This window comes from Cynocephalus volans, chromosome 10 (assembly GCF_027409185.1).
Source record: "Cynocephalus volans isolate mCynVol1 chromosome 10, mCynVol1.pri, whole genome shotgun sequence".
Classification (NCBI taxonomy): Eukaryota; Metazoa; Chordata; class Mammalia; order Dermoptera; family Cynocephalidae; genus Cynocephalus; species Cynocephalus volans.
The window spans coordinates 4,610,523-4,630,436 of record NC_084469.1 but is presented as its reverse complement, the minus strand read 5'-3'; the positions used below and the strand labels follow the sequence as shown (position 1 = coordinate 4,630,436).

General features: G+C 52.2%; 2 protein-coding genes and 1 pseudogene across 4 annotated transcripts in view; 1 reads left to right on the top strand and 2 right to left on the bottom strand.

The window, feature by feature from the left end:
- The window catches only part of RARA (retinoic acid receptor alpha), a 41,753-nt gene extending 37,797 nt beyond the window's left edge, over positions 1-3,956 (top strand). For all 3 annotated transcript variants that reach the window (XM_063109471.1, XM_063109470.1, XM_063109472.1), the window contains 3 exons: positions 585-789; positions 1,565-1,723; positions 2,372-3,956. In XM_063109471.1, the coding sequence (XP_062965541.1) occupies positions 585-789; positions 1,565-1,723; positions 2,372-2,589 (582 nt within the window). In that variant the 3' untranslated portion in view covers positions 2,590-3,956. The remainder of the gene's footprint in view (positions 1-584; positions 790-1,564; positions 1,724-2,371) is intronic.
- Positions 3,957-8,797: 4,841 nt separating this feature from the next.
- Positions 8,798-9,804, bottom strand: GJD3 (gap junction protein delta 3). The gene has a single exon (XM_063109048.1). The coding sequence runs from the start codon at positions 9,802-9,804 to the stop codon at positions 8,920-8,922; it is 885 nt and encodes a 294-aa protein (XP_062965118.1). The 3' UTR covers positions 8,798-8,919.
- Positions 9,805-18,509: 8,705 nt separating this feature from the next.
- LOC134389708 (kelch repeat and BTB domain-containing protein 2-like) lies at positions 18,510-19,712 on the bottom strand (annotated as a pseudogene).
- Positions 19,713-19,914: the final 202 nt, after the last annotated feature.

The window sequence follows — 19,914 nt, the reverse complement described above, 5'->3', positions numbered from 1 at the left end:
GTATAGACTGCTGTCTGTGGGGCAGCCTCCCTTCCCTGTGCCCCAGACACAGGAGGCACAAGCAAGGTTCAAACTGACACACGTTGATTGACTGTTGTGTGCCCCATCCTGAGAACTGCAGAGACAAATCCACCATGTTCCTTGCCTCCTGCAAATTCTGCTTTTCCTCTAAATTCTCTGCATGGGGGCAGAATGATCTAGATTTGCACTGTCTAGTCCAGTAGCCATTGGCCACATGTGACTATTTACATTAAAATTAATTAAAGTTAGGGCCTGGCCAGCTAGCTCAGTTGGTTGGAGTGCAGTGTAGTAACACCAGGGTCAAGGATTCAGATCCCGGTACTGGCCAGCTGCCAGAAAAAAAAGATTAATTAAAGTTAAACTCAATTCAGTTGCTCAGTTGCATTAGCTGCATTTCAAGTACTCAGCTGGATGGTGCAGACAGACCCTTCCTGTCACTGTAGGAAATTCCATCAGACACCTCTGCTCTGGCTGCTTCCAGGTGGTCCTCTGGGGAATGCCAGTGCTGAAGAGCTAGGAGTGGGTGGGCATAGTCCCTGAAATTATGCATCTTCTGTATCCAGATCTTGCGGATCTGCACGCGGTACACACCCGAACAGGACACGATGACCTTCTCGGACGGGCTGACCCTCAACCGGACCCAGATGCACAACGCTGGCTTCGGCCCCCTCACCGACCTGGTCTTTGCCTTTGCCAACCAGCTGCTGCCCCTGGAGATGGATGATGCTGAGACAGGGCTACTCAGTGCCATCTGCCTCATCTGTGGAGGTGGGCAGAGGGCTGGGGTTTGGGGGCCAGGCCCAGCCAGGGTGGGGTGCAGCTCCCAGAGCCTCTTCCAGGGAGAAGCTCAGCCATCCTCTGTCAGGCTCCTTTCAGAGTGGGAAACCAAGGCCTGGAGAAGCAGGGTCTGGTCTGCAGCCACACTACAAGGCAGCAGTGGTGGGAGCCTGAACTCTTGATCCCTGCTTCTGGGCAGCACTCCTTCTAGGGGCATTAAGAGTGGGCTTGAGGCTCAGACCACCCAGGTGCAAATCCTGGCCAGCTGTGTGACCTTGAGCAGGTTACTGTATTTCTCTGAGCATCCATTTCTGTAAAATGGGAGCAATGACAGTCTCTACCTCATAAAGTTGATGGGAGGATTAAGGTGGTAATAAATAAGGTGCATGTGCCCAGTTAATGTTAGTTGCTGTTATTACTTTACTGTTGTGATTTCTGCCACGTCATGCTGGTTTCCAGAATAATAACAGTGGGAGTGGGAGCCCTGCTTGGGAATCCTCCCTCTTCTTGAGGGTTGCATTGTGTATGTTCGGGGTCCCTTCCCTAAAAACTAGATGGTTAGGGAGGGCTTTGGGCAACCTCTGCCCCCATCTCCTCTTTGCTCAAATTTAAGGGCCTCTTCCCCACTGGCACACGGAGAACCCTGCTCTGCCCTATGGGAAGCAGAGATGCTGGACAGCCCTCAGCCGTGGCCTGGGCAGGCGCGCCCTCCTGTGGCCAAGGCTGGGAAAGCAGCTTTTCAGGGGGTGGCTCTTTTCTTCCTCAGACCGGCAGGACCTGGAGCAGCCAGACAGGGTGGACATGCTGCAGGAGCCACTGCTTGAGGCACTGAAAGTCTACGTGCGGAAACGTAGGCCCAGCCGCCCCCACATGTTCCCCAAGATGCTGATGAAGATCACGGACCTGCGAAGCATTAGCGCTAAGGGTGAGAGGCTCCCAGGTTTGGAGGGTGCCAGCCCCTGGGCTCCTGGCCCAGTGCCCACCGTGTATGCCCCCACACTCGAGCCAGCACCTCACATCTTTGTTTCAGGTTGATGTCCCACTCATCTGGACCCAACCTGTTCCCATCTTTGGGTAGGCTAAGGTCTCCCCCAAACCCCACCATCACCATGCCCAGGTGACCTGCCTGTGTGCTCTAAGGTGGCTGCATTACCTCTGTGTGGTCGTCAGAGCATGGCTCTAGAACTATGTCCTTGAGCAGGTTACTTAACAGCTCTGAAGCCCAGTTTCGCCTCTGAGGAGTGGGCGTAATGATTGTGTTTACAGAGGTGTCAGTAGTATAGTCCACAGCACCCAGCGCGGAGCAAGGGCCCAGTGTGAAACCCAGGCAGGAAGTCCGACCCCGGGGCCCGAATTCTGAACCACTTCGCCCCATTGCTACAAGCCCCCGGACTTGGGGCTTGAGAGAGCTGGCTTATGTCAGAGAACTGAGTCCCAAATTCAGTGCATGGTAGATGCTGATATTGGTAGTCTTGCTCCTCCCACCCCCAGTGACCTTCCTTCCTGGAGCCAAGCTTGTCTAGGCCAGGGCAGTGGGATGGCATGCTGACCTCTGCCCTCTCCTTTCCTGCAGGGGCTGAGAGGGTGATCACGTTGAAGATGGAGATCCCGGGCTCCATGCCACCTCTCATCCAGGAAATGCTGGAGAACTCAGAAGGCCTGGACACTCTGAGCGGACAGCCAGGGGGCGGGGGGCGGGAAGGGGGTGGCCTAGCCCCCCCACCAGGCAGCTGTAGCCCCAGCCTAAGCCCCAGCTCCAACAGAAGCAGCCCGGCCACCCACTCCCCGTGACTGCCCGCGCCACGTGGACACAGCCCTTGCCCCGTGCCCTGGCTTCTCTGCCTTTCTACCGACCATGTGACCCCTGCCAGCCCTGTCCCCACCTGTCCTCCCAGACAGGACTGGGATCCTTTCCTGGAGGATGGGAGGGAGGAGGCAGCGACTTCTTGGACAGAGGCCTGGGCCCATGACGGACTGCCTGCTCCACAGCCTAGGCTGACGCCGGGGCAAGGCTGTGAACTGAGCGAGGACCCCAGGTCCTGGGCCTCAGAGTGGGGCTGGGGACCTCGCATTCATCAAGATACCCTCTGCCCAGCTCGCCACATCTTCATCACCAGCAAACGCCAGGACCTGGCTCCCCCTCCTCAGAACTCACAAGCCATTGCTCCCCAGCTGGGGAACCTCCCTGCTGCCTTGGTTGGTGACAGAGGGGGTGGGTCTGGGTGGGGGGTTCCCCCTGTACATACCCTGCCGTACCAACCCCAGGTATTAATTCTCGCTGGTTTTGTTTTTATTTTAATTTTTTTTTTTTTTGGTTTTGATTTTTTTTAATAAGAATTTTCATTTTAAGCACATTTATACTGAAGGAATTTGTGCTGTGTATTGGGGGGAACTGGATCCAGAGCTGGAGAGGGTGGTTCCTGGGGGAAGGGAAGGGCTCAGCAGGGGCTCCCACCCTCCCGCCACGTCCCTGTGCCCCCAGCCCTCCTCCTCAGCCTTTTTCTCCTCAGTTTTCTTTTCTCTTTAAAACTGTGAAGGACTAACTTTCCAAGGCATGCCTTCCCCTCCTTTGTGCCGGAAAAGCAGTCAGCCCCTCCTCTGCCTGACCACTGGGCTGGGCATGGACAGCAGCCCTACAGGGAGGGGGCTCTTCGCCTTGGCGCCTGCCTCCACCCACCACAAGAAGTGGGACGGGGCAGAGCTAGGGGCCCTCGGGACATGCGGCCTGTGTTCCTCACCCTGTCTCAGCAGAGCTGCCTCCTCAGCAGGGCCACGTCATCCAAGTCCCCAGCCCCCACTGCAAAGGGGCCGGCCAGGGGGTCCAAGCTGTCCCTGCCCTTAGCCTCACAGCCACCAGCACCCCCACAGGGCTCCCAGACACACACACACAAACACACACACACACACACACACACCCACGACAGTAGACAGTCGACAGACATGGCCTGAGTTCCTCCATTTTCCTGGCCTGCCCCCCACACCTGTGCCCCCTCCTTGCCCCGCGGGACGGGCCTATAGGGGGATCCCCTCCCCTCACCCCTGCACCCTGGGCTTGGGGAGCTGGCTCTGCCCTGACCTCCTTGCCCTGGGTTTGGGGTCTCATCCCCCTGGAGCCCGCTGGTGCACCTGTTACTGTTGGACTTTCCACTGAGTTCTACTGGATAAAGAATAAAGTTATATTTATTCTACGCATGCCTCAGAGCCTCGCTGCCTCCACCCCCTTCTCTCGATGTTTGGGCAGGGGCTCTGAGTCCCTATGGTCAGGACTGAACGAACGCTGGGGGCCAAGGGTTTGGCCAGTGACCTCCTCCAAGGCCTGCCCTGTGGTGCCCTGTGGGGTCTGTGGAGACCCTGAGGAAGGAGGAGACCAGGCTGCCCTTACAAAGCCCTCAGTCGAGGTCCACAGCGCGTATGTCAGGGAGCCCCTGTCTGGGAGCAGGGAGGGTGGAGGAAAGACTTGCCCTGCCTCTAGGGAACCCCCAAGTTGAGGAGGAAAGCCAGCTCCTGCCCTCAGAATCCCCTGGTTCCTGGGAAGCAAGGGGCTGGGGCAGAGTTCTGTGTTGGGAGTGACCACAGACTTGACCTTCACAGGAGAGGTGATGGCATGGGCAAACGCACAGGAGGCCTGTGGAGGAAGCCCGGGAGGCTGGCCCATCCGTGCCAATGCCTCCAAGAATGGTCCTGCCCTCTCCTGTCCACCCAAAGTCCACTCTGGGCAGGAGGCACAGACAGGGCGCAGGAAAACCTGGCTGCTGCTGGTTGAGAGGAGTGTGTGGCAATCCCTGTGATACCAGTTTTGCACGTCCCTCACGCTACACATCACAGCCTAGAGAGAGCAGGGCCCTAGCCCAGAGTCACACAGCAAATTAGTGGCAGATCGGGAACCAGTGCTCAGGGCTCCCAACTCTCAGCCCAGGGCTCTTCCCTGGATTTCCGAAGCCCCAGAAGAAGCATCAAGCACTAGGCTGGGGTGTAGGTGGGGGAGTAGGGGGACCTTGGCAGGAAGAGGCGAACAGGAGGCTGCCAGCCATTTCTACTTTAGCCACCAGGTGGCAGCAACTCCTCAGTTAACAGGGTCTTCCCCAGGCTGGAGGAGCCATGGCGACAGAGGTGCTTTTCCTCTAGTAAATATTTTCTAACACCTTTATGAATCTGAAATGAAATTTAATACCACATACCTGTACACACGCTTTAAAAACTCAATATGCTATCACAACCGTATTGTAAAGGGGAAATTAAAGGAAAGTGCTATGTATTTTAATGCATTAATACTTGCCTTTATTTTTAGCGAGCACATTTGGTTTTAAAAGAAGGTTGGAAGCCAGTTTGTAAAAAAGCCCTGGAAAATTAAAGAGTATGAGTGGATGTTGAAATAAAAACTGGTATACTCAATGTATGGTAAAACCGTGCAAAAAAGCCTCAAACAAAAACCCTTAATGTTTTACATGTAAAACAAGAGTCAGGTTTTGGGGCTCAGGTAATTATGCAGAAGTTTTTCACTACGTAAATGTCCAGTGGGACATTCTGAAGTTGTGAGTGACAATTTATTATTGCGGGAGTATATCTCGGTATTAGCAGCCCCTGCCCACTAAATGCCAACAGGGTCCCCCATCATGGTGACAACCAAAGCAGTGGCCCCCACATTTACAAAGTGCCTCCTCTGGGTACTGCCTTTGCTGTTGGGAATCTCTGGGCTCGAGGTTGCCCTCATTGGTTGACAGTACATCACTGTAAGGCAGTTTCTCAACTTCAGCACTAGTGACATTTTGGACTGCATAATTCTTTGTTGTGAGGTGGTGTCCTGTGCATCACATGGTGTTTAGCAGCATCCACAGCTTCTACCCATTAGATGCTAGCAGTGCCTCCCCCTAGCTGTGACAACCAAACATGTCTCCATACATTGCCAAACGTCCCCTGGGGGGATAAAATCACCCCCACTTGAGAACCTCTGCTGTAGAGCCTGGTCATCAAGGGCTGATGTGCTTTGCATTGAGCCAGGGCCCATCTGGTGACTGGGACACAACCTGGGGAGTCTTGTACAGGCCTACAGAGATGCGGGGCAGAGGTATTTAACCAGGCCTGGAGCAGGGCTCAGAAACCTTCCTGGAAGAGGGGGCCCCTCTCAGCTAAGTCTCTACAAGGGTTAGCTAGGTGGGGAACAGAGGTGGCGAAGAGCTTTGCATGATCAGAAATTGTCAACAGCTCTGTGTTTTCACCATTTTGGTTTCTGACTGGAATGGTGAAAAAGGTGAGGCTGTGGAGTCTGGGATGGTTCAGGTCAAAGCCAGCTCAGGAGCCGGACTGGATTCCCAAGGGCAATAGGTGTGAAGAGTTTCAAGACAGCAAGTGAGGTGTTCAGATTGTCATTGGAGGGAGCAGGAGCAGAGGCCGTGAGAAATACTCCAGGTCGTCCGTGATGGGGCTGGCTCTGGTCCTTCCAGGTGAATGATAAGATGCAGAAGGTGGGCAGAGGACAGGCTGGGGCAACAGCTGGGTGGAGGTGGCCTGGGTGGATGCAGGTGGCAGTCACTGAGCTGAGGGACTAAAGATGCTGGGGTCGCGTTTGAGATGCTGATTACCTCTCCCTGTCGCTCACTCCACTTCAGCCACACCAGCCTCTTTGCTGGCCTCAAACATCCCCAGCGCATTCTTGCCTCAGGGCCTTTGCACTTGCCACTTCCTCCACTTGAAAGCTCTTCTGGGGGACAGCTTCAAGAGTAGCCCCTCGTTCCATTCTGTTTGTCTCACCTCCTCAGGGATGTCACTCTCCCCCCCCTTACTCTTACTGCTACCTGGTATGTATCATATACTTGCTTATTGTCTGCCTTCCCCAGCAGAATGTGAGCTCCGTGAGGGCAGCAGCCACTAGCCACATGCAGCCATTGCGCCTGGAGATGTGGCTGCACCAAACCGAGATGTGCTCTAAATGTAAATAAAATATACACCAGATTTGGATGACTTAGTATGAAAAAAAAAGGATGTAAATATCTCAATACTTTTTCTTGTCAATGATGTGTTGAAATGATAATATTTTGGATATAATAAGTTAAGGAAAATATATTACTAAAGTTAATTTCAGCTGTTTCCTTTTACCTTTTTAGTGTGGCTAATGGAAAACCTGAAATTACATAAGTGACTCGCGTGCTATTTTGATTGACATATTAAGTTTTCAACAAATATTTGTCAAATGAACGTATCTGGAAAACAGCTGTCCATCCACATCTGAGTTTACGTGGAGGGGCCAGGCTGGGGACACAGAACCGACTGTCATCTGAGAGCTGGTGGTGCCCACCGCAAGCGTGAATGAGTGCTTGGGTGTGGCGATCATGTGGGCCTGGAGACACCTTCAGCTTCTCACTCAACACATGTTTACTAAGCACCTACTACGTGCCATGGAAGGGGAGACTGCAATGCCATCCAGCAGGAAACGTGCTCTCCCCGGGGACGCTCGCTGCCACAGGGCATCTAGCTCAGACTTGGGAGTGGGGGCTACCAGGGAAGGCCTCTCCCTGAAGGCATCTATTTTCTTCCCAAATGAGAATAAAAGGTGGGTTGGTGTTTGCTGGGGGAGGAGAGGGCTGCAGAGAGAGGGTGGCTGCTCCTGTGCAAGAGAACAGAATGTTCAAACACTTGGAAGCAAAAGGGGTCATGGTGCTTGTTAGGAACAGAAAATTCTGTATAGTTCGGAACGCAAAAACCTCGGGGAAGCCCCTGTGATGGGGCTGGAGGCCAGAAGAAGTGGGGCCAAACCGTGCTGGACTTACCCTCAAGGCAGGGGAGCCCCAAGGGTTTAATTTGGGGACTACTTAGACGACCCCCTGGCTGCTGTGTGGAGCACAGGAGGAAAGCTGAGGAAGAGGAGCGTATGAAAGGACAGAGGATATGCCAGCGACATAGGAGAAAATCAGGCAGAGTGGGGTCGTGGCTGTCAAAGGTAGAGCCCGGTCATCAGGGTCCAACAGGACCCCTGAGGTGTGGTCAGATGGTGGCCCCTGGACTTGTCGCTTAGATCCTGGGTGATCTTATCGAGAGCGACCCTGCTGGGATGCTGAAGGACGAAAGACAGGAGAGGGACATGGGGCAGCAGGGTAACAGCCCCCCTGGTGCCCCGGGAGGAAGGAGGGTTAGCTGGAGGGGAATGCACAGCCAGGAGCACGTGTCTGGGGAGGGGGGGTTCTCCTGAGGATGGACGGGGGGGGGGGGGGGGGGGGGGGAGCAGCGGCAGCGCGGGGAGGATGGAGATGGAAGAGAGAAGAATAACACTCGTCTGCTTGGCCCTCTGTCCCCACCGCACACCCCCACTCTGCCTCCATGAAAGGGCCCAGCCACCCTGCCCCTGCCACAAGGTGGGGAATGCGGATGTGCTCACAGGCCCTAGGGGACTGAGGCCTGGCCTCCCTTCCTCTGTGGGCTCTCTCAGGAGGGCAGACCTTACTGTGGCTGTGCGCTTGCAGGTGGGCTGGGTGAGGGCGGTGGGGAGGGAGCCACTGTGGGTGCTGCCGGCCCCTCGATCCTGTCCACCCACGCGATGCATCCAGGAGATCACATGCGGAGCTCACACAGGATGCAAATGTGTACAAGTACGCACACAGCTCACACCGGACCTACACGCGTCTGTGCATGCACCCACAGCTCACCTGGGAAGTACATACATACACGTGTACGCGCGTGCACGCACGACCCTCACACACGGTGTGCACGTGCACGCAAGCGCAGAGCTCACGCAGGGTTTGCACGTGCACACGGAGTATACACGTGCACACCTGCCCACGCTCAGAGCGCCCACAAGCGCTCCCCTCCTCTCTCTGAACAAGGAGAACGCCTGGGAATGCCGGTATCACCGTTGTTTTTGTCCCCAGTAAAACCGCTGGGTCACCAACTGCCCTCCACCCTGCTGCACCCCGTCCTGTCCACTTTCTCTCAGACCCCCCGGGCCGCTTTCCTTTCCACAGCGGCGGTTGGGAGCACTAGGGAAGTGCGAGGCCGCCCGCGGGCCGCCCCCACTGCGTGTCCCCGGCCCCAGCAGGGCCCTGCGACAGTTCTTGCGGAAGCCACTTCTTGCTTCAGCGGCGAGGGCCGAGGTGGTGGAGCCCGGCTTCTGACCTCACCGTCCGCCCGCCGCTAGATGGCCAGGTCCTGGCGGACAGTGGCCACCGACGCCTTGCTGCGGCCGCTGCCGCCCTCGCTGTCGCCGGCCGGCGCCCGGTGCGCGTAGGCGGGCGGGGCGTAGGGGTCGGGCCCCGGGCGCCGGGCGACCTGGGCGGGCGGCGGCGGCGGGAGCAGCTTCTGGGCCTCCTCGTGCGCGCGGTTGCAGCGGTTGTCGCGCTCCCCGGCGCGCGGGCGGCCCTTCCAGAGCAGGTGGCCCAGCTCGGCCACGCTGAGCAGCGCCGAGAGCAGCCCCACGGCGAAGTAGAAGAGCACGAAGACGGTCTTCTCGGTGGGCCGGCTCACGAAGCAGTCGACGGTGTGCGGGCAGGGCGGGCCGGCGCACGCGAAGTGCGGGGCCACGCGGAAGCCGTAGAGCCGCGCCTGGCCGCCCAGGAAGGCGAGCTCGGCCAGCAGGCGCAGCGCCACGCTCAGCAGGTAGCAGCGGCGCGCGCGGCGGGCACGCAGGGCGCACGGCGCGCACCGGCTCTCGGGCCGCGCGCGCGCACACGGCGCCGCCGCCGCCGCCGCCGCCGCCTCCGCGCCGCCCGCCTCCTTGCCGGCCTGGTGCACCGAGTAGATGACGAACAGCACCGGGGGCGCCGAGAGCAGCAGGATGTGGAAGAGCCAGAAGCGGTAGTGCGACACGGGAAAGGCGCGGTCGTAGCAGGTCTGGCGACAGCCGGGCTGCAGCGTGTTGCACACGAACTCCTCCTGCTCGTCCTCGAACACGGCGCCGCCCACCGTGGCCAGCACCAGGATGCGGAAGATCAGCATGACCACCAGCCAGAGGCGGCCCACGAGCGGCGACTGCAGCTGCACGGCGTCCAGCAGCGAGCCCAGGAACGCCCACTCCCCCATAGCGCCGGGGACGCAGGGCCAGGCCGTCAGAGGCTGGGACAGATCAGGGACACCCCCGCCCCTTCCAAGCCCTGAAAGCACAGGAGGGGCAAAGGGGGGGTCTGAGTGGAGTAGGTGGTTCTCAACTAGGGATTCCCTTGTCTTTGGGGCCGGTGGGTGCTGGGGACGAGCCCCCCGCCTGGCGTTTAGCCAGACACCCGCGGGCTCGCTTGGTTCGACCCTCTGCTCCTCCAGAGTCCGGATTCTTCGCGAGGGAGCCTTAGCGATCAGCCGGCCGGCCCTTGACTTGCGCTGTGGAGACAGAAACCCGGCGGTGCCCTGTGTGCTCACGGGTGCTTTCTGTGGGCGTGGGTGGTGCCGGGAGCCCGGGGGTCCAGACCCGACGTGGTACCGCTGGGGGAAGTGGGGGCGCAGACCCGGTGAGACCACTCCTCCCGCTTTCCTGCCCACCGTTTCTCTTGACATTTTCACTGCAGTGAACTCCTCTCGGGACTGAGTAGTGACACAAAAGTGGTCCCCACTTCCACAGTCTGACAAGACCCTTTGTCGCAGGTGTCCCCTGCCACTCCTACTACAGTGTGGTGGGAACGCAGGCCCAGCCCTCTCCCACCTCCTCCCCGGCTGCTCTGCTTCCAGCCGCCACCTCTCCTGAGAGCCTCCCCATCACACACGCTCACACAGGTCCCCACAGGCCCCTGGGGTCCCCAGAATCTCACCTGACTCCTCTCACCCTGGGGCTGGGGCTGGGGTGTTAGAGCTGTGCGAGGGACCTTGGGAGATGGCTGGGACCTGTTCCTCCTGGTCCCTCTTTCGTTTTCCCTTTCAAATTTGGCCAGGATGTGTGACAGGACAGGACAGCGAGAGGGGCTCTCTCTCCTTCTCTTAAAGGGACAGGGTGACTCTGCTGGCTGGCTCCACCCTTGGGAACAGGCACTGGGCCATACCCCCTGCTGGGCTCTGCCAGCCCTCCCTTTCCATCCCACCCCCCACCCCACAACTAGGACTCCATCTGGAAATGGAGGATGGGGTTAACCAGAGCCACAGCCTTTATTAAGGAAACCAGGGTGTTCATGGAAGCCCTTCCCTGACAGACTCCTCCAAAGTGGGAGGCCTAGGTCTGCTATTAACTAAGTGTCCCCTTTGAAGATGGTCTTCAGGGCTGGAGGGAGGTTTGCTGCTGGCGACTAAGAAGCAGCAACCATGGAGTAGCCTCTGGTTCCAACTCTGCCGCTGCTTCACGTTACACAAGTCATTCAGCTCTTGCGGCGTGGGCTTGTCAGCTGAGGAGGCTGGGCCAGGTGGCCCCAAGTTTCCTTCCAGCTCTCGGTCTTAATGCTAAGGTCCCCACCATATTACAGAGAACCAACACCACCCCCCTGCCTGGAAAAAAATCCCATATCTGGATATCTGGAGGAACATTAAGGTATCAAGAGTGGCTGGCTTTGGTAGTTAAAAAAAGGCTTCAGCTGATTTTATTCCTGGTTTTCTGTAATTTCCAGATTTATTATATGAACATGTTATTTCATAATGTGAAAAATACGTAGAGAGTAAGGCTTCTCTGCCCGTCCCCACCCAGGAAGGCTCTGAATTGAGAATACCCTCCTATTGTTCTAGTGGCAAAAGAAGCTGTCCCATAGGGTAGGGGAGTTAGGATGACTGACGGTGATCCGAGTGGCCAGGGAGTGGACAGTCCCAGGTTGGCACGTTCTATTTGTACCCTCTGCCCTGCGTCTGCCCAACCCGCATACCACCCCTCCTCACCGGTGCACCTTCTGGGCCAGGCCCTGTATGGAGCCCATCACACCAATTAACCAATTAGTTCATTCAATCTGCTTTCATCCTAGGCAGGAGGTACCACTTTCAGCTGGGGAAACTGAGGCTCAGAGGGTCGAAGCCACTTGCCCACAGTCATGCAGCCCTACCTCACACCGGCCTGACTAGTTCTGGAGCCTGTACTCTTAAGCCTGTCCTGGAACTGTCTCCCTCAGCCTGGCTGGGCTTCCCTGGTGGTGTCCCAGGGCCTGACAGTCCCCAGGGTCTTGTGTGGGGCTGGTGGGTTCAGGCACTGGAGGTGGGCCCATGCCTGTCTCTCCGAGGGGGAAGGGTGCTAGGACTCGCCTCCCTGGTGACATATCCTCTCCCTGTCAGTCATGGCGGCTGCATAGCTTTTCATTTGCTGATGGGGACCCACAGGCCCACTTTCAGGAAGGGGTGGGAAATGTGCCCTTTACCCCCACTGGCTCAGGAGCTCAGCCCAGCCTGGAAAAACTCTAGGTTAGCCCCTGCTTGGGCGTGCCGGGGAACCCTCCCCACCATCGTGCGGTGTTCCCTTGGGAGGCGGTCTCCCGGGGGGGTGGGGTACACCGCCCTGGATAAGGTCCAGAGGAAAAAGGGTGTGCTGGAGCCCCACATTCCAAAAACAGGATGTGGGGTGGGGGCACTGCCGACCTCCCCTGCCCCGCCCTCCGCCTGCTCCTGGCAAAGCTACTACCTGCCCCCTGCCCTCAGCCATGGTGGCTCAGGGTCACACACCTCCTCTGACTGTCCAGGAACGGTCCCCTTCCCCATGGCCCCTGCTGGGTCAGGTCACCACCCAGCCTGGAAAAACTCCATCAGACCCTGTCTACCTTCGGGAGTGGAATGTGGCAGTGGTGGTGGAGAACCCATGGTTACCCCGTGCTGTCCCCAGCCCCTGATGCTACAGGGCCAGACACAGGAGACTTGACAATCTCCCGGCCCCATCCTCTTTCCCAGATAGCGATGTCCAGACTGGCAAGAGGTGTCGCTGACACTGCCCAGAGATGGCTGCACGAGGCGCCATTCTTGGCTTTGCTTGAAGACCGGGGCTGGGCTGGTAGGTCTGTCCCGCCTTGCTCCAGTCCATTCCAGACCCTCATCCTGGCCGTGGGGTTGTGGAGCCACTTCTTGCATCAGTTGCACACAGATGCACAAGACACACACATGTAGGCACGTATGTGCTTGTACCCAGTAAGTTAATACCAGTGACATAATCAAGACACACTCTATTTTCTGTCTCCCATGCCCCTGTAACATTTCAAAAAGTCTTTACAGAAATGTTACTTTTTAGTGAGGGCTTTCCTAGAGGCCCTAACTGAAATTTAACTCCTTACTTCCTATCCCTTCTCAGCTTTGTTTCCTTTGCACTGATCACAACATATCATACTTTATGTTTTTCTTATTTATCCTGTTTAGGTCCGTCCCCCTTTCATTAGCATGTAAACTCTATCAGGGCACAGATTTTTGGTGCTTTATTCACTGTCCTATCCCCAGCACCTAGAACAGTTTCTGGCAGGCGGTAGATGCTCAGTAAATACCTGTTGGGTAGATGAATGAATGAAGTGGGGGGAGCACTGGGGGAGGGCACAGATCTTCTCTGCCCCAAGACGATGAGAACTCTGTGGGTCTCAATCGCCTCAATTGCTCACTCTGGTCTCTATGGCTTATGATCATTTAAGTGGCCAATTCAGTCTCAGATCTGTAATCAGAGTGTCCAAGCCTGGATAGAAATGAGAACTCCCAAATGGATAATTGGTAAAAATCTCCTGCCCTCAGCTCAGCCAGCTTTGGGCTAGATGCCTGAGTGGGAAAGGGGAGAGGGTGCAAGGGGTGGCACAGTGGGTTCTTCTGGGTGACTTCTCGTAGTCCTTTTTCACCTTTCCCCCACCTTGCTGCACAGTCTGGCCCTTCGAACTCTTCCCAGAGGCCTGAAAACCCTCCAGGCCAGAAGACTTTTTGTCCGCCCTGTCGCCCTGGTCCCTCAGCCTTCTGCTCCCCACAGACCCCTCCAGCTCTGCGGTTTTATCAGCTGGGACCTGCTTTCCTTTCCAGCCTGAGCTCCTCCTTTGGCTCTATAATCTTGTAACAACAAAAATACGAAACAGTGGCTTAAACAAGAAAGAAGCTTGTTTCTCTCTCAAGTAAAAGGAGGGCGACGGGCTGTCTACAGCTGAGGGGTAGGGAGGTAGAGGTCGGGGGAGGATGGGTCCAGCCTGCACAACAAAGTCCTCAGAAGTGCAGGCTCCTTCCATGCCTCTGCCCACAGGTCAGCTCTGGTGTAGGAAAGTTGTCACGTGGCCTATCTACTCACACGTCATTGGCCAGGATGAGCTCCCACCTATCCACATGGGAGACTGGGAAATGTAGTCTTTATTCTAGGAGGCCTTGTGCCCAGGACGGGAGAATGTAGCACTTGCTGTCACAGATCTGCTTCTGAGACGGGGCATTGGAGACACTCAGTTCCCCCAAGTCTCCACCCCCACCATGGGCTCCTGCGCAGCTTCTGCCTGAGGAAGAGGGAAGCCTTCCCTGTCTTGCTTGTCACCGTGTCCCCAGGCCCTTCCAAACCACTGCACCTCTGGGCCTTCCTTCATGTGCTTCTGCCAAGCCCCATCCCTTCTTTCCCGTCCCTGGGCAGAGGCGTCATTACCTCCAAGTGGGGGCCCCCACCCATCTCTTTTCCCCATTTCACGCATTTTTAGATAGTACACATAGCAACCATGCTCAGTAAGGACAACTGTATCTGAAGGTGGCGGGGCCCTGCAGTAGCCATATTTGAGCAACTTAGGTGCTTGGAAGTCCCTCTCTTCCTATTCTTGAAAGTCCAGAGTGAACTGACAGGTGAGAGAAACAGCTTTGGGGTTGGAATGGGGAAAGGGAAGGGTTTGAGTCATCAAGAGGCATCTGTCAAAGTCCCTTTCTCCCTCCGTGCAGCTCTGAATGGCCCATGTTTGTAAATGTCAAGATGTGCAAGCAGTCTCGATCCCCTTCCATCACCCCAGCTGCGAGATCCCAGACCTGGGGTGCTACTGAGAGAGTATTCTGAGATCACGTCCCTTCTAGCATTTCCCAAGGAGGACTGGGCAGGGCAGAAGGCGGATCAGGTCAGCTCCAGATTAATTGGCTGCGGACAGACCATAATGGCAATTAACTCCTGGAAACAATTCTCCTGGATCCAAAGGACTGCACTGGGCACAGGCCCTGAAAAGTTACTGAAAGTTACTGGCGACACAGGACAAGGTCACCTGTAGCTTGGGCTTCCTTTCCTCCAGCCAAAATAACACTTACTGGTCTACCTTTTTACACTCACCAGGATGTATTGGGGCCACCTTGAAGTCAGCGAAGATACTGTCTTACCCCTCCAAGACCAAATATGACTCCTGTTAAGCACTGAGGAAAAAATGTAAGCGGGAATGTAAAACAATACAACTGCTTTGAAAAACAGTTTCTCAGTTTCTTATAAAGTTGAGCATACACTTCCCATAGGACTCAACAATTCCACTCCTAGGTATTTACCCAAGAGAAATGAAAAAAAAGTCTAAAAAAAGATATGTACTCTAATGTTCATAACAGCTTTATTCATAATAGGCCCAAACTGGAGGCAATCCAAATGTCCATCAGCAGGTGAACGGGTAAACAAATCCACACAATGGAATAATATTCAGCAGTAAAAAAAAGCAGGAACTTTGATACGTGCAACACAGATGAATTTCAAAAACATTACGATGAATGAAGAAGCCAGACTCAAAAGCATACATACTGTGATTCCGTTTATATGAAGTTCTGGAATATGTAAAAGTGACCTATAGTGGTGGAAATCAGATCAGCGTTTGTCTGGGGCCAGGGGTTGGAGAGGCACATAAGAACTTTTAGGAGGTGATGGAAATGCTTTATATCTTGATTATGAAGGTGGTTATGCAGGAGTGTACATTTGTCAGAAGTTGTCAGTCTGTACACTTAGAATGGGTTCATTTTGTGTATGTAAATTATACCTCAACGAAGTTGATTTAAAATGAAAAAAGCAACGGAGGTCTGTACTAAAAGTCTTTGAGGAGGCAATGAAGACAGTAAGACTTTCTCTAAATCATCATTATACATCTCTCTCTCTCTCTCTCTCTCTCTCTCTCTCTCCATCTCCCTAGTGGGCTTTCTGCTCCCCTGCTCCTGCCACACTCCATGCTGGTCCTCCCGTCCCTCTTTGTCACCTGCCTCTCTTTCTCCTTTTTTATGAAGTAGAGTAATTTGGCTTGCTCCGCCTATCAGTTTGAGTTCGTAATGTCTGAAAGGGTCTTTTCTGTACAAGATCAATATCCTTGGGTTTGAATTTATATTCAATTTATTAAAACTTTAAATTAAAAAAATAAAATTTTTCCTTTTAAGCCTTCAAGTTTAACAGTTTATTATTCTAGTTATACATTTAATGATTTGGTTATAAAAATAGGAATAATTACTTTAACTTATTCTTTAATTTTCAATCATCTCCTAATTTTGAGAAGTTAGATTTGCCTCAGCAATGAACACAATTACAAACTTGATTGATTAAATTTCTAAACATTTCCAATGCCTAATGTGGCTGACTTACAACTTTAACAAAGGTACATTAAAACAATTCTTGTAAACCTAATAAGTCAAATTTACAAAGACAGTAATTCAAGTTTCTTTTTTATTTTGGTGGCTGGCTGGTATGGGGATCCCAACCCTTGACCTTGATGTTACAAGACTGTGTTCTTACTAACTAAGCTAACTGGCCAGCCCGTCATGTTCTTTCAAATTTTACAGTAATGTTTACAAATTTAATCAGATTTCTTATGCCTTTCAAATTAAAATACACCTGAAAGATCACACATTTAAATTATAAAGTTAATCTGTTAGATTCCCTAATTTCACATTCTCTTAAACATTAGAGACATTTAAAATGTTTAATAAGGGTACTTGAAACCTTTAATAAGGTTCAAAAACTTCGTGGAGGGCCGGCCCGTGGCTCATTTCAGAGAGTGTGGTGCTGACAACACCAAGTCAAGGATTAAGATCCCCTTACCGGTCATCTTTAAAAAAAAACAAAAAACAAAAAACTTCGTGGAAAATTAGAATTGAAAGATAATTATGAATCTTTCCATAAAGTTTTTGAAGTACAAAAACATTATCCCGATGACCATGATATTTATTCCAGAATTTAACACAAAATTATAAATACTATGAGTTTGATTACCTTATTACTTCTATTTTTATTTCTTCACCTTCAAGATTGTAAAGTCATTTACCCAACTTAGAACAGTTTAATCATGTTGAGTGGACTAGAATGTCTAAATTAAAAAAACAATCAAAGCTGAGATTCAGGGTTAGAAATTTGAAGCTGAGATTTGGGACCAGGTTGCTTCTTTTCTTGTAGTTGAACCCGCCTGCTTTATCAGCACAAGTCTCCACCCAGGCTTACCGCTTTCAGTGGGAATTTGCTTTATAACTCAATTTGTCTAATTGTTTGCTCATGATTAGGTTCAGGTTAAGTCTTTCAGCAAGAATATGACTGGGTGATGATGTGTGCCTCCCGTTGCACCACATCAGGAGGACATTATGTCACTTGGTCTCATTACCGGTGTGCTAAGTTTGATTACTTAATGTGGTGTCCACCTTTTTGCTTCGAAATTTATCAGATAGGTTTTTATGTTCTCATTTTGTCTTTTCATAGACTCTTGTCTAGCAAAGACAATTACAAAGCACATAATTTGGGTATGTACTCACTGAATTCTACACCTATTCAGGTGGTGTATTAGTCTGTTTTGTGTTGCTATAACAGAAACACCTGAGACTGGGTAATTTATAAGAACAGAGGCTTATTTGGCTCACGATTCGGGAACAGTTGCATCTGGCATGTGCCACAGGCTGCTTCTACTCATGGCTGTAAGCGGCAGACAGCCAGCAGTTACAAGCAGATCACATGGCGAGAGGAAACAAGAGAGAGGGGAGGTGCCAGGGTCTTTTAAACAACCAGCTCTCCTGGGAACTAACAGAGCGAGAAGTCACTCAATCTCCCCACCTAGGGAGAGAATTAATCCATTCACTAGGGATCCACCCCCATGACTCAAACAGCTTCCAGCACTGCCACATTGGGGATCAGATTTCCATATGAGTTTTGGCAGGGACAACACATCCAAACTCCATCAGGTGGTAATACAACCATTTTGCCATTCAGCTCCAACTCTTCTGTTCCATTCAGCAAGAAAAGTTGCATTGGTGGTTCACTTGGATAGAGGGCTTCTTTATAGCACCAAGATCAAGGTTTCGGATCCCAGTACTGGCCAGCTGCTAAAAACCAAAAAAAGCCCACCAAAAAAAGATACGTTGGTGGTTTCCATGGAGCTTCTTTAAGACTGGATTGATAGTTTCCCCACCGTGCATCAAAAACGTCTCCCCAGTAGCCACAGTACACATTCTGGTCAATTTCAGATCATATTGGTAGTGGACATCTCTCTTTACTTTTTTTAAAAAAGGATGACCGGTAAGGGGATCTTAACCCTTGACTTGGTGTTGTCAGCACCACGCTCTCCCAAGTGAGTGAACCGGCCATCCCTATATAGGGATCTGAACCCCTGGCCTTGGTGTTATTGGCACCACACTCTCCCAAGTGAGCCATGGACTGCCCCCAGCATCTCTCTTTGAGTGGTTTTGCACTCACAACCATAACGTGGGGGTCTCAGTTGGAATGTTGGCCACTATTTCTGACTCATTTTTATCCACATTGCGATTTTCCACAACTATGGAAGACCCATCTGCAGTGTCAGAAGGGAATCTTGTGCTCTACACAAAATGTTATCACTGGCTGGCTGTTTAACTCAGCTGGTTAGACGCGGTATTGATAACACCAAGGTTAAGGGTTCAGATCCCCATAGCAGACAGCCGCCAAAAAAAAATTAGAAAGTGTAATTCCAGATCTGAAGACAGCTTGACAGTGGGCTTGTTTTTACTGATTCCTTTTTGTTTTTCAGAGTTAACTGATCACCCGCTCTAGAGATGTTATCAGGAGTTACGACCATCCAACTTTATGCAACTTGGCTGGTGGGCTGCAAAGCTTGTGAATGTTTTGCATTTGGCAGTTGTACAGAAGTAGACTACAAAGCTTTTCAGAAGAGGCTTTAATGAAAATCATCTCTTCAGTCACCCCAAGAGCATCAACTCTCATGTGGTTGACTTCTGAAGCCAAATGCTGTGTAGGTGATTCTGTGTTGAACTCTAGCCACAGCTCAGTAGCTTCTGAGCAAACTGTCCTCTCATTTCCCACAGGTAAATTGTCCCTACAGAGAACACCTATCAGAAGGTCAGGCAGCAGCTTCACAAAAGCTTCCTGCTGGTACCCAGAAGTGAACTTGTGCCCACAAATCTCTTAGCATTTTAATTCCTTGCAACTGACGAGATTGGCAAAACTCAACAATTCTCGGCATTATTTTAAAATTATTTTCAACATTGTTGTAACAGATCTTCTACCTGTAGGTAGCAAGTTGTTTCATAAAACTGTTCTACAAGTGCTGTCCTTTATTGTTGCTACCATGTGTGCATAATTTTTATCTATAAGGCAGCCACATCCGACATTTTCTAGGTGTGGGTGTGTCTACTATCATTAGCTTACTCATGAACACAGCCTGAAATAAATGTACACACTGCAGGAACCACCTTATGACAAGGGAATTCAATGCCTTCAACAGTAAACACTACATCAGCAAGGAACTGCTGCTTGCTAAACAGTTTTAACCATTCCAGCAAACAGCATATTCAGGGTTGATCTGCTTCTTGTGATGGATATAACTATATTCTATTAAGAGCTTTAACACCACATTGGAAAAGTCAGTCTTATAAAAGAGGATCAAATGAACAATTACTAAGTTAAGAAACTCTGTGTGACCATATCTGCAGCATTTGGAACTGAGGCTGACATATCCACTATCTTAGGTCATCCTGGGTTCTTTAGGTACCAAAATGTTCTTTGGAGTTTTTCCACACAGTCTGCAGACATCCTGCTCAGATTCACAGTGGTATGGCATATGAGTGAAAGGGGAAAATGCCTGAGATCGATTCCTGGTGTGGTACCAGTTCAGCACCCTATTAAAACTGGAATCCATGTTACTTTTATGACCAGAAAATAAATTATAGGTATTTTCATTTTGAAAGAAAACATATAACATTTGGTACTTTTGTCAACTATAGAAAAGCACAAAGAACATAAAAACCATCCAAATCTCATTATCCAGAGAAATGCAGCTGACATTTTGCTGCAACTTGCAATATAGCTTTTGATGCAGATAGCAGTGGTTCTCAACCTTC